This window comes from Nesoenas mayeri, assembly GCF_963082525.1.
Source record: "Nesoenas mayeri genome assembly, chromosome: 4".
NCBI lineage: Eukaryota > Metazoa > Chordata > Aves > Columbiformes > Columbidae > Nesoenas > Nesoenas mayeri.
The window spans coordinates 22,818,834-22,833,453 of NC_137540.1; the positions used below are offsets into that span (position 1 = coordinate 22,818,834).

Below are 14,620 nucleotides of genomic sequence, written 5' to 3' on the forward strand. Positions count from 1 at the left end.
ATTACCATTTACTGCTTGAACAATACATTACATTTCAGCATTTGTTACTACTTCTTCCATATCAAATTCTTGCAGAAAAACTTGAGGACTTAAAGATCTGAATGCAGTTTAGCTTCAGAAGTGTTATTTTTCTTTTAATGTATCTGTAATGATAGGCAGATACCTGCTTAGGCAAACTGAAATAACTGCTGTAGATTTCTGAGCAGAACAGATCTTCTGAAGTTCCTAAAGCATAAATATGTAATTTACCACAAGAAAGTGTGTCCAGGGATTAATGGCAAAATGGTATCCACCTTTCTTGTGCTTAGTAAGAACGATATTTGTAATACATGTACGCAAAGTATGTACAACGTGTCAGGTCAACTGAGATGCAACGAAGAAGCTTAAGAAATACCAACATCAATATATGAAGTAATGGTCAGTTTATCTTTGTATCGAATGTGTCTGAAATGCAACAACAAAAACCTTTGGCACTTGGGACAATTCCTCTAGCATCTTACAGGAATGATGGTCTAGTCTTTACTGCCACATACTGTAACCTGCTATTGGCAGGACGCAGATTTTACACTGACCATGTTCTCCGGCTGCTTTTAGTGTCGCTTCAGGATGTGTCGATCCAAGGGGGTTACGCACAAATCGTCGCCGGCGCCGCAAGTCATCTTCCCAGTAGTCAAGGCGCCAGAACTCACGAGGACGACTACAATGAAACAGAGGAGCCACATATGTTAGCAATTATCAAACAGCATGGTAGCGCTGAATTTCTGCATAAAGCTCTCCTTGTTTGCACTGCTTTTGCCCTTTTTTTTTTTCTTTTTTTCTTTTTTTTTTTTTTAACCTCCCCCCTTTCTGCAATCTTTTACTTAGGTATGTCCTTGAAAATAACAATATCACCTTCCAGTCTAAGGAACTCCTTTCCCTTTTTTCTTGGAAGGTGAAATGAGCACTAAATACATCATTTTGAAATGAATTGCTGACAGTGTGATCAGTTTCCCCACACTCTGGTGGCATGTGCTCCGATTTCAGCCTCATTTCAGCCTCAGCAGGGCACCTTTCTCAGTGCCTGCATTTATAAACCAGAATAGGGAAAAGGCTATTATAAATATGGTATAGCATTACCTATATTAATCAAAGTCTGTCCCCCTTCATTTTTCTTCCTAATTTGTGCCTTTTTGCACAAGGTCAGTAAATCATACCATGAATTCTTGGTCCAGAAAGTGTTAACTTTAATGAATACCTCAGTTACATGGTTATGTATGTGATAATAAAATATTACTCTGTTTAGATGTGCAGGAATTTAATTAAAATAATCTCTTAAAATATTCATTACATTTAGCCCCTGAGGCTTAGAACAACACAAGAAAATGCATTTCTGTTCCATTTACTGTTTTTAAATAAACCATTCCAGGAGAGTGAAACAGCAATCTATTTTCAAGCAAATCAGATTGGATTTCTGGTTTATGTAGTTGTGTTTCTACATTTAATTAAAAACTACATGTTATGATGTGTAATAATTGCTATATTGAAGGCATACTTTTAAAAAATTACATCTAGAAAAGGTTATATCAAATTCATTATTTTCCATTGTATGTTGCAAATATACGTAGATCTTTTTAATATGGTCATATATAAGTGCCAGTTGCTATCTTGTTACACTATCATGAATGTATACCATTGTAAAACAGTATTTTAGCCCAGAGAATGCACAAAAAAACCCCCACAATTCCAGGTATAGCAAATAAACAAACAGAAGATGCCTGAAGCATAGAATAGCTGCGATAGCCTGAAAATCTGTGCCCAAATTGCAAAACACTGATTTTGTTTGTTAACAGAACTAGTATTAAAACAATAGATGAAAACGCATATATATTCAATTTCTGGTCCAGGAGCTAATAAAAAGTATACCTGACAACACTGACAAATGAATAGCCACAACTAATTTACAAATCACAATGTTAAAAATACTTGGTATCTACATTCTTAGTTTTGAGGTCTAAAGGTAGAAATGAGTTTTATTTAAGGTAAATCAAGGTTTCAAACAAATATGGTAACTAAAGCCAGAATAATTTGCATAACCCTGCTCTCACACACAATTCATAGACATTAAAAATTGTGACTGAAAATAACCTTATAAGAATGAAGTGTCTTTGCATCTGCCTTCATTACATTTCTATGCCTTTTTCTAACACCAAAGCAAAGGCAGTGCTATTCTTCACCTTCCTGGTTTCTTACTTTCAGAAAAATATTGAAGTGTTGGAATGAAACACTCTAATATCTTATTTTCACAGTTTTTGTGTGTGTGTGTGTGTGTGTTGCAAACATGTTAAAAACTGAATGCTTTGATTATAGAATCCAATTATTTTGGAATAGTAAACCAAACAAAAACTATAAACCACAGGAAGATATGAGTTTATTCAAAGGTCGATTAATGACTTAAAATTCTACATTAGTGATTATAGAAAAAAAGCAGAACACAGCTGGCTACATGCATGCCTTTGATAGTCATAGAGCATGGATAGGCACTTCATCATTCTGCCTTCCTACATTTATCTGTTAAAATTATTATCAAATATCAGCCAGGATGCAGTCGTGAATCACAGACTGTTCCTCGTCTTCAGGGGAATGATACAATGAGGGTCTATTCATCAGTATGGCAATCGGCACAAGTAATTAGTTCCCTAGACTGAGATCTCCTACAAAGCTTATTTCAGTCAGCATCACAAACATATGACAATGAAAAGCTAATGGAAGCCGCTAAAATTTGTTAACCTCTTCTGCCATCAATCCTTCTGGTATTCTGTGCTACAGTATTATGCAAAGATGGTAAATTATTAATTTGTCATTCATCTATCTTTCTACAGTTTTAATAGAATTAAGTGATGCCATTCTTCTGGATAACAATTAAAATGATACTACATTACAAAACTATGCTAAAATTATCAGAAAAATTGATAACAATCAACAGGCATGAAGTATCATTCTGAAATATATTATATCTCTAGTCCCCTACTTTCTTTTTCAATTTGGCAAATGAAATTTGCATAGGATTCCATTTCCTTCACCAGTATGCTGATTATTCACAAAAAACATCATATCAACTATTAGACTATGTATTTAAGTATTTATAACTTTCGGCAACCACTGTATTATGAGGTGAAAAAATACCTACTCTCTACACATATAAAAATATCCAACAAAAACCTGCACAGGCAAACATAAAGACCTATGTTGTCCAGTTCCTACAAGTGAGCCATTTTTGAGAGCAGCTACTGGGACAATTGCACGTTAGTATCAATATAAGACAGTATACTATATAGCTACTCTAAAACAACTACCTTACTAGTAAGATCAATAAACCAATGCAGTCTCACCCCCAAAAGGCAACGCTGTACCATGCAGGCTTTGTACCTCTACGGCCAGGGGGAGACAGATGTAAATATCGCTCTGATTTGGGCAGAATTTGACTGCTGAAAGACTGAAGGATTATGAAGCAAAGGGCCAAGTACATAGATTTTGGGAAGGGTATAACACCACTGAATACAGGGGATATTTTTAGAACAGAAGTTTCTGGCCCTACAATAAAGGCTGCCATATGGACTAAAGGTGCTATATGGACTGGATCAATGAACATAAGCACTCAATTAGTGTAAGTGCAAGAGCAACATTTCTCAGGGGACTGGGGATTTATGAATTATAAATCATATGATTTGCATGGATTTGTCAGGGGGCCCTCTAACATCATACACAGTAATTAGTGGTTCCTTGGTAACAATATTTACTGAATAGAAACAAAGCTTTGATATGAAATGTTTTATTCAAACAGCACACCATTATATTGTTTTTCAAACAGAATTCTGATAAAACCTTCCTCTCAATTCTCACATAACTAAATGGATTGTTACAATTGTACAGAGATGAAATGAAATACAGAATGACCAATATAACCTGTATTCTCAGGACTTTGAGTATATTCTGCAAAAAAAAAAATTCACTGTGGTCAATGAGAAAAAACTTAAATGCTCACAGATCTCCATTCCAGGAACAAGAAAGCTACTTTTTCTATCAGTTTTAAAGATTAACACCATTGGAAAGAAAACATACCAACTGGTGTACTAGTTTTATCATGGTGTTATAACAAAGGAACTTTAGGCATGGGAATTACCTATTGGTCCTCATACCCTACAGGAGATTTAAACTGAATCTAAGCAGCACAACCAGAGAATGATGAGAGGATCATGCAATTGCTAAATAATTTCTTGTAATGCCTTATCCATTGTGTACTTCAAGATACTCTGCCACCTTTATGACCACAGAAAAGCAGTCGAGCACACTAGTGTGGTTAGAAAAGTGACTCTGCAAGCTGGGGAAGAGCTAAGAAAATGCAAACCTAAAAAGCAATAGTTTGAGAGGTCTTAGGGCTGTAGTTGGGCCATCAGTTAATTGAGAATGAATTTCAGCACACCACAGAAGCACACATTTGGATACTTAGATTAGTGAAGAAATAAATAAACACACTACAGAAGAGAAAAAGAAAAGGAAAGAAGGGTGAAAGCAGCACAACATTATAGAAATCATCTGCAAAGACAACGGATGATTTAAGCTCTGAACAACCTCACTCTATCTAGCAGGCTATCTAGCCTTAAAGGGAAGAAAACCCACTCACATGACAGACAACTGCAGCAAACTGAAAAGCAGATGGAAACAAGAGTGTGTATGCTTTCAAATGCATTGTTATACTGTGAAAACTCAGACTAGCACAGTCCACTATTATAGTCTTGGCACAGCCTACTATTTAAATAAAAACAGTTCTTGCTCTGCCATATTGTAATTGTGCACATTAAATACAGATATGAAAGACTGGTTAACGTGAATTTCATACTTCTAGAAAAGATCACGCTGACACGTCTGGAGGCCAAGGCTGAGAACGAGAACACAAGTGGTGATCATGACATAAGCATAATATCTCATTCACATGCCCTAAATCTATGTGAAGATACCAAGATAAATTTCCATATGACACACTCCTCGTTGGAACTCTAACTGTAGAGTTAAGTGGGTAAGTCAATCTCCAAACCTAATCAATCCTTGGTCTCTCTGCTAAGACCATCAGCAAGGCAATCAATCAGCGATTGCAATTTCTAAGGTGTAAATGCTCGAACACGGAGACCTAGGCTAAATTGGTTTCATAGACAACCAAACGCAGAGTGGCAACACCACTTATTCATCAGTAGCAACAGTACAGGTTTGAAAGGAAACCCAGAAGAAAGAGGCTCTGTGATTTCTCGATCGCTGTCTGCAAGCCTACCAAAACTTCTGGTTTTAATTTATTGAGCACTTTGATTGCAATGGCTCATCAAATACTTCATGCACAATATCAGGTGTTACTTCTAAGTTACACAAAAGAGCAATCATGGAATGCAAATAATAATGCCCAATTTTTTAAGAAAAAATATGGTGGATTATTTAATGATGTTTGGGAACATTTCTTGTTCTACATCATGATAACTTTTGCTTTCATGTGAAATATTTCAAGAACTCAAGCCAGACGTGCTGCAAGATACACAAACATTTTTCACACACACAAAAAGCAATAAGCATTCACATTTGATTGTCAATCCAAAGACAAAAGTGCTGAAGTTCTAGAAGTACTGCAGAAATCTTGATGGAGTACTGCTAAGCAGACTGCAGTGAATCATGTAATGTAAGAAACTGCTTTATTTTGTAAATTGAAATCCATTGTATTTTCATGCAGCTGGATGTCCAGAGTATAAACTAAAATCTCTCTTATTTTGCACGTAATAATAAAATGCAAGGTATCTTCCACTAACTGACTTGATAACACACAATTTCAGCAAGCAAGTAAAACATTTTCTGAAACCCTTCAGTATTCTTGTGATGAGCATTCACAAACTGTGATCTAAAAACACAAGTTACAGCAGAGCATATTAATACGATTAGCTACATGTCTATAAGTACTAATCTAAAAAAAGTTTTGTGCACATGTATCTGTATTATTAATTTGTAACATAATAACAAATTTCAAGCATATTTTTGAATATAAACCACTAAGCTTAATGACAGTAAAGTAATGGCTGAAGATGTAACTTGACAAGCACGTTCTCAGCAGCAGTACCAAGTTCAGCATTTCATGCAGAGATCCCATGTACAAGTGTTTCTGTTGCCATATGACAGACCTAATTCAGAGCACTGATCCAGTAGGGAAAAATTACCATTTTTCAGTAAATCAAGTTCCTGATCTCATTCCCAACATTGCCTGTATCAGCACAGCATGCAGGAAAAGGTCTGGTCAGTATTAAGTCAAAGTTGCCACTAAAATATTACTTCGCCAGCTACATTCTATTTCAATGTGTGTATTTCACAGCACTTCACTGATAATGTACCTACTTCAGAACATTAAAGATTAACTAGCTCCTAATAAGTGCATTGAGATCTTCAAAAATGCTACTTACACTATCTATATCTTCTTCAATGGCAAAAACAGTTAAAGAAGATTATCTGTTCTCCCTCCTTCTCTCAGTTGCATTCACATAAGCATTTGTGAGGCCACATCATAAACCAAATCACAGTAACAATCTGGGTTTATTAGGACTGAATGTTTTTATTCTGTTTTACATTAGTAACCTGATTATGCTGCAGTCTCATCAGCAACTATGTAGCTAAAAATGAGGGAAAGGAATGTGCAGGTGAGGGGAAGGAAGGAAAGGATAAGGAAGAACATCTTTGATACCAAAGAAGACATACAACATAATCGTACTCTAATATTAGCAGAATCTGTGCCTTCTCATATTACCTTCATTTTCCCCACATCTATATTACATAGTTTCAGAATACAAACTTCCACAAATGGAAATAATTGGGAACCCTTAAGCAAAAAACATAATGGACAGGCAGGTTCTTAATCTCTGTCACAATCATTACTGGAGTAACAGAAACTGGTCATAACAAAGGCCCAAGAGGATCAAGTATAACTTCTCTGGCATAACATCAACTCTGCAGAACATTAATGTAATCCATTAAATTAGCATAGTCTATTTGCTTCTTCTAGCCCTCGTCCAATAAAACAATTGACTTTGTCTATAAAGGACTTTTTCCTAAAAGGACTTCTACCTTTATCTGTGTTTCAATTTTACCAAAAGGTATGGTGGGGGAGGGGCTTTTCCTGCATTTCCAGAAGAGAAAGTAGTGCCTATTTATTCCTCACATCTTTCAGAAGAAATAGATGTGAAAATCAGGGTGTGACCTTCAGGCACAAAGTCTACACAGACTTAGCATAGACCTGTCACTTTGAGGACCTTTGCGCAGTTGTAGGGGACCTTTGTACAGTTTAAACTTAAGGTACTTCCAGCGTAGAGAAAAAAAATGGGAATGTCAGTAAGAGAAGCACATCTTAATGATGTTTCATGCTATTTCTCCATATAAACAAGACAGTCCAAACAGCACAGATCTGTAATGCCTAGATTTGCATTTTAAAACCTGGTACAAATGCTGTTGGTACACTTTCATACAGTAAATAGTTAGGATATTACCTCTTTGTCTCAACCACACATTGGACACCACAGCCACTCAGACCTCCTGATCTCTGTGTTTTGAATCATACCAAAAATCCACTCCCATCTAACTAGCATGCAAAACAAAACCAGAGGAACAGTGCCAATGTCAGATATCACAGAGACTCTCTTCTGCATTGACAAGCTTTGAATTCCTCATTTAAAAAGCAATCCAGTAAAAATGTTGACTATAAATGTTTCAGTCTCCCTCCATGCATTATAAAGCACCATGTCAGGGTAAAGACAAGCCCACCTTTAAGGTGTTGCTTTCCTACATGATGGTGTTATTAACTTTCAGTTTAAAACCAGCTCTGTTTATGTATGAGTTTATGTATGCTCTTCTTTGATCTTTATTAACCCCTTGGTGGCTAACCACAGCCACAGCGTTTTCAGAGGCAGCATTCTTTGAAGTACTGGCATTCCAGTGCAGACTGATACTTCAAAGAGGGCTTGCTTAAATACATGGTACAGTACTAATCATGTATTCTGCTATCTTATCTTAGACTGATCTTATTTTGGTCCATCTAAAATAAAGCTGCACTTTAAAAGACTGTCACCTTAAGACACAGTTCAATTCCTGCTGCATTTCCATCAAGATTAATTATGAATTTACTGGAAACTACTTTACTTCTCTACCAGAAAAAAAAAGTTAACAAGAAAACTTTCTTCTGGCTTTGAGCAAAACTAGTTCAGACATGACTCAGACATGGAAGAATAAATGTATAGCAAATCTGCAACAGGACGCTTTGGCTTAGTTGCTCATAAATCTTTCCAGATCTCACACATCCTACACCTGGTTGCAGCCAGCAACTTTTAATTTGTCTTTCAAAATAACTACGGTTCATACAGATCCCATAAACCGCTACTCTTATTGAAAATAACAAGAACCACCATAGAATACAAAAATAGGTACACTGTATCTCATTGGAGGTTTTTTGCTATTTGATAATGGGGAAATTCTGTCTGCAGTACTCAGTCACCTCTTCCTTGACAAAATGAACAATGGAATAGAAGAGTATAGGTTATATACATGATGAAGGAGCAAGTTCAGTCTCTCTTCTCAGCTATTTCTACCGGTTCAGATGCTTTCACCTTAAGCACAAGCACAGAAAGGACCCATATTGACCTATATCTTTTCTCACTAATTAGAGCAACACCAGATTTTCTGTGAGGAATAAAGTACATTGAAATGTTTTGACTTGGATTAATTCTTTGCAGTAGCTTGGAATTTGAGATGATAATCTTTCAGCATTTCTGGATATATAGATCAACTTTTGAGCAAAACAAGAAAATCTCGTCAGATCTGTTGCTTTGTTTATATATTGTTCTGAACCCAAAAGTTTTTTTTTTAAAAAAAAAACTTTTTCTGTAATTCATGTGTTAAATACATTTCAGCTTCACTACCATCTTTTCTAGAAGAAACAGGATGAAGTCACATTCCCACATATCTGCACTTTAAGAGCTGTGGCTAACCTGTATCCTTTTTTATAGCCCTCTTAACAGCTGGATACTCTTCTTGCTTCCATAAAAATGTAATAGTGCACCCCTCTGATTCAGCAAACACTCTGCTGCTCTATGTTCTTCTAAAGGATTTTTTTTTCATTTGTATATATATTTTTAGACCCCTCTGCCAGAAAGGTCTAAACCATTTCTTGTTTCCAAAAAGTAGTTAAAGCTAGTATCTAGTAACTAAATTAATTCAACAAACACCAAAGAGAAGAATGGGAAAATGACTAAAACTTAGGTACAACATCTGCAGTTTTCCAATCCAGACTGAACCTCTGCAAGGTGATGCAGTCTGTTAAAGACCACTTGCCTTCAAACCAGCCTTGCCAAAATAAGATTTCCATTCAAGACAGACCAACCTGTTAGTTCCTTTGATAGGAAAGAGACTGTCCTCCAACTTATAAGAGATGGAACAGCTTTATACATGGATTTTTTTTTAAAACATAGAATAATAAAGATAAGAAAGTCCTCTCTGAGGTTTCTAAATGCCTACATACCAAAAATATATACATTTTATATTTTTATTGTGGAAAGAATTTGAATGCATCTCAAGAGATAATAAAATTCCCCTTTCAACCTCTTGCTTAATTACAAATTAATTTGAACATACTTGTCCCTCTGCTTTAAATCATATTGGGGAGAATACGTAACCCATAGCATGTTCAACTATTGTTGAACAACATCTCTGAAAAGGTATTATCAATTCACATCGCAGGTCAGGCAAGATACAGAAGTCTTAGAGAGACTCAACTTCAACATTATCTACATTTGTCCTACCCTCTAACTAAAATCAAAGCTTAGATCAAAACAAAACAACAAAAACACACAAAAAAACCCAACCAAAACCAAATGGAACACCACCCTACAAGCATGATTTAAAGGCTAACACTTCTGTCAGAGACTGAATTCAGGATTCAAAAAACTGAGGAGGGCAAAAATCTGAGAAATGACTTCACTGTGTGATGATTGCAGGAACATATGTAAGAAAGAGTTCAAGTAACTGCAAACATTGTATCGCGCTCGGAGACAGGAAACAGTGAGTACAAGGCAGTGAGACCACGAAGAAGCACATGGAGCAAGACTCCTAACTATTACCATACTAGCACAGCATCATCAGGAAACAACAACAGGACCCAAAAGCCTTTAAAAAGATTTAACTTATTCAATATATTTCTCCTTGGAAAGTCTTGTAAAAGGTCTCTAAAAAGAAAAACACACCACCGAATTATGATGAAGCACCCTTTCCTGGACCACACAAAGATTACTGTGTTTACCGAAGCTTTAAATGAAGGAAAAAGTAGCCTGAAAATATACCTTATATTCTATTACATGTGGTCAAAGGACTAGGATCCAAAAGGTTGGCAATTAGTTGGCACCACAGAGAGTCAAGATCAAAACAGTTACCTGATGCAGTCTGCAAGTAAAGATGCTTATGGTCGTAAACATCTCAAGGGTGGATGTCAAGAGGATGGTACCAGACTCTTTTCAGTGGTACCCAACAACAGGACAAGGTGCAACAGGCACAGACTGAAACACAGGAGGTTCTATATAAACATGAGAAGAAACTTCTTTACCTTGAGGGTACCAGAGCACTGGAACAGGCTGCCCAGAGAGGTTGTGGAGTCTCCTTCTCTGAAGACATTCAGAACACATCTGGACACCTTCCTGTGTGATCTGCTCTGGGTGACCCTGCTTTAACAGGTGGGCTGGACTAGGGTTGGATCTCCAGAGGTCCCTTCCAACCCCAACCATTCTGTGATGCTGCCTGGGAATGGCTGTTAGCAAGACGGTAGCTGTCAGCTCACAACAAGTCCCTCCGGGCAGCGTGAAGAACATGGATGGCTTCACACCCATCTGCTGCATGGTCTGCAAGAACTTGGCATGAAACAGCACATACACTGTACTACTGAGGATGGAAAAGCAGCAGTAAGGTATAGATGTTAAGGTCTAGACAAGTTGGAAAAATGCTCAGTAGATGAGGAGCTGATGTGGGAGAATAAGCCAAGGAAAAGCTGGAGTCTCCATTTGGAAAGGTGGATGTGTATACCTGGGGCAAATGTCAAAAGGTAGGGAGGTACTTTAGAATTGTTTTTTTTTCACATGCCCATAAATGTCATCCTGTATTTAGACAAATATAGTATTATTTCAGGCCTGATTACTCAGTGCTAATTTGAGCTCACCTAAATATCTGCAGCTTTAATCACACATCCTATCAAAGCTAGCTGAAGGTACTGAACCACTTCCTGAAATCCACTGATGCCCAAGGGTCATAAAGGTTCTATAGATAGTCACTAGCTGCCTCTGAAAATCTGACCTATCCTCTGGCTACATTAACAAGAGATAAGTGCAGAAGCCGTCCTTACTAATGTTAAAAAAGTTACGTGAAAGGGCAACTTGCAGTAAAGCCTAAGATACATTAGATCACTAAACCACCCAAGGTTCCTTTAAAACACGATAATTTAAGGGCTTAGTCCAGGGAAAAAAAAGGTGACATGTCAGAAGCAGCTAATTGAGAGGATGTAAACTTCTTTTCTATGGCTATTTGAAGAGAGAAACCTAGCAAAAGATAACTTGGTAATGAACATTTGGATTGAGCAATACAGAGACATGGCGATATTCTTTCCTCCACATAACCTCACTTCACACTCAAGACTAACAGCATTAGCATTTAAATCCAACATTCAAGAACTGGATTGATAACAAAGACTGTAAAATGAAAGCTCAAGAATCAACAAACCACAAAATGTTTCAGCTTTCACTTCAGTGATTTAAAAATGAGCATAGCCGTCCCCCACCCCCAACTTCTTTCCCCACTGTGTTAGCATCCATAGAGACACATGCAAAAGGGCAATAAAGCTTTTTCTTCAAGGGGGCTATTACCCCTCTTGACAAGGTTTCCAACTTTTCCCTCTTCAGACAGGTATTCTTTTATTTGCTTTTAAGACAAATTTACCAGCCACCTCAGCAACAATAACTCTGAGTTTCAAGTCAAACATGAAAAAAACAAACCAAACAAAAAAACACAAAAAAAACCAAACACAAGACCAAACAACAGTAGGAAAAATAACATGCCCCTTTAGTTTTTATACTAACATTGAAACAATTTTCTCCATATTAAGCAGTTCTTCTCAACACAGCAATCTTGTGATGGAGGAGAATGAAATGGACACAACACTGTTTGTCATTCACAGCTGGAAACAATAAGCCATATGCAGCAAAGAAGCCCTGTCCCACAGACACTCAGCACCCCTAGAAAATGTCCCCAGCAGAGAGAAACACTGGGCAACCTTGGGTAGCTCACACTGGCCTGCACCCAAACCACTGCACTGGATCCAGCAGCACCACCAGCCCCTCCCCATCCCTAATGCACCTGCTGGATAGAAAGTGTACAGGGACAGCTGAACCTTTTGTCACCAAAAGTCTAATCCCAAATTCTGCATACAAAAATGTCAGAGGTGGCTTAAAGTGGTGGCTTAAGGAAGAGTAAGATCAAACTGATCATCTACAACTTTTCCCCTAAAGCTCCACCAGTTTTCAACTATTTTCAGCTCAGAGGATTTCCTGAGTCTAATGTTGTTTCTCTGTTAATACTCCTTCTTCCTCCGAGCATGTTTCTCTTCCAAGTACTCATCCACAGTGGAGAAACCAACTTCAAATAAACCCAAGAACCAGTGGCCTCAACATCCACATTCAGAGCTTGGGAAGCTTGGAAGACTGGAGAGAATTACTACAGTGAAAAACAATGGGTTGGCACTGGGCTAATTTCTTGGAATTTCTGTTCTAATGTGTCACTTAGGCATCAAGGTAAAGAGTTTTAAGTGGCACAGGCAAACCTTAGTTTCTGGACTACAGAATTCCATCTGTGTGTTTATAAATCAACTATCTGTATAGTATGTGATATTGTTAATGTTCATGAAAAACAACAGTAGGGACACTGAAGAGAAAAATCCTTTTGGTACTAAAGGAACTACTAACAAAACTATAAATTGCATATTTAAAATCTGGAATGCAAATGTGAGAGCAGAACATTTGTCTGTAACAACCATACAATTCTCCACACTTTTCTTCTAGAGATGTTAGTTCTTGTTTTACATAAATTCCTTGGAGGAGATTATTTAAGACCATATCACTGTTAAATTATTGTGCATGTATTTGTAAGCATAATTTAGGTATACTGCATCACAATGCACATATTCTTCCTTGAACATAATTTTCCTCCTCATATACATAAAGTACAAGTGTATCTGTAAAATCACACCTTTCTCCATTATTCAGCTTTAGAAATAATCATGTATTATCCCTGCTAAACTAAATTAACAACTTCTGTCTCAGAAGCCTATGATGAAAGAAAATTAAAGAGCCCAAACATTTTGACGCAGTACATAACGCAACTTTCTCCAAGAAGCCTTGTTTACAAAGTTCGTTAAATCTGTCACAGAAAACACTCTTTAAAAAAACATGGTAAAGGAACTGAGAAGCATGCTTTTTTTGCAATTAGCTTATCTGCTGACAGAAGAGTCAATTCAGAATGACACTCAAAACTGAGAAAAGACTGTTATATTTCATCATAAAAATTAAATGCTTTCACTTTCCTTTTCAAAATAAAAAGCCCCTATATTTTGTAAGAGACTTCAAGGATAAGATAAAGTTATAAGTTTCCCCTGATGCAAAAAAAAATTCATGTTTTCAGAACACACACTATTATTTTGGAAAGAAGATTAATTCAGTTATTAATGAACAGAGCTCTAGAAAATAATAAAAAATACTAATTTACATGTAAACCAGTTTGTATTTTAAAGTGACTTATGAATTTTAATTTGGACTGTTTCAAATACTAAATATATATACAGCTACTTGTACTACATTTTTCAACTAAAATTAAAAATACAGTAATGAAAACAACAGCAAAAGGACTCAAATAAAACCTGATCTTTTGCTACAACTTCTCGAGGTCACAGGATTCATTTTCAGTATCATGCACCATTAAAATTTACTTTGTTGTACTAGTCACTAAGAAGGATAGAGAATATGGTTTTCACAAAAGGGATGGCTTTCATCTAGACTTTCACCCTCTTTATAGGGAATAACTTCACTAAACTTTGAAAATGAAATACATGTGTGAAGCTATATGGGCAAGCAGCAAATCACAGCAATAGCTACAGATTACTTACCAAACCATATGATAGAAGTAACCAATCTTTGATACTAATCACTGCAAGATGGTATTTTCCCAAAAAAATTCCCAAGAGTGAAAGGGGCAGCAAGAGGAGAAGTGACAGACTGACAATCACCGCAGAGTTTACAGCACACTGTGGCATTTAAGGATAAGAAATTAGCACATTAACAAATCTAACAGGTTCATTGGCTGAATTTATCCTGTGACATGGATTCAGTGGCTTTTGATTGTTTTATAATAGATATGTTTGTAGGTAATTCTACTTGCCCAAAAGTCTTCTAAGGTGTTATTTTAATAACATGGAATAAAATTTCACAAGTCAAAAATTAGCTATGTTAAGGTAATTTTAATTTTTCTACATAGAAGCTCTGGC

At 36.5% G+C, this 14,620-nt stretch overlaps 1 protein-coding gene across 1 annotated transcript in view; it reads right to left on the reverse strand.

Moving 5' to 3' along the window:
- Positions 1 to 14,620, reverse strand: part of LRBA (LPS responsive beige-like anchor protein) — a gene marked incomplete at both ends in the record, with an annotated part of 409,769 nt that overhangs the window by 194,967 nt on the left and 200,182 nt on the right. Inside the window, one exon of the mRNA XM_080343895.1 lies at positions 573 to 697. Coding sequence (XP_080200021.1) covers positions 573 to 697 — 125 coding nt within the window. The remainder of the gene's footprint in view (positions 1 to 572; positions 698 to 14,620) is intronic.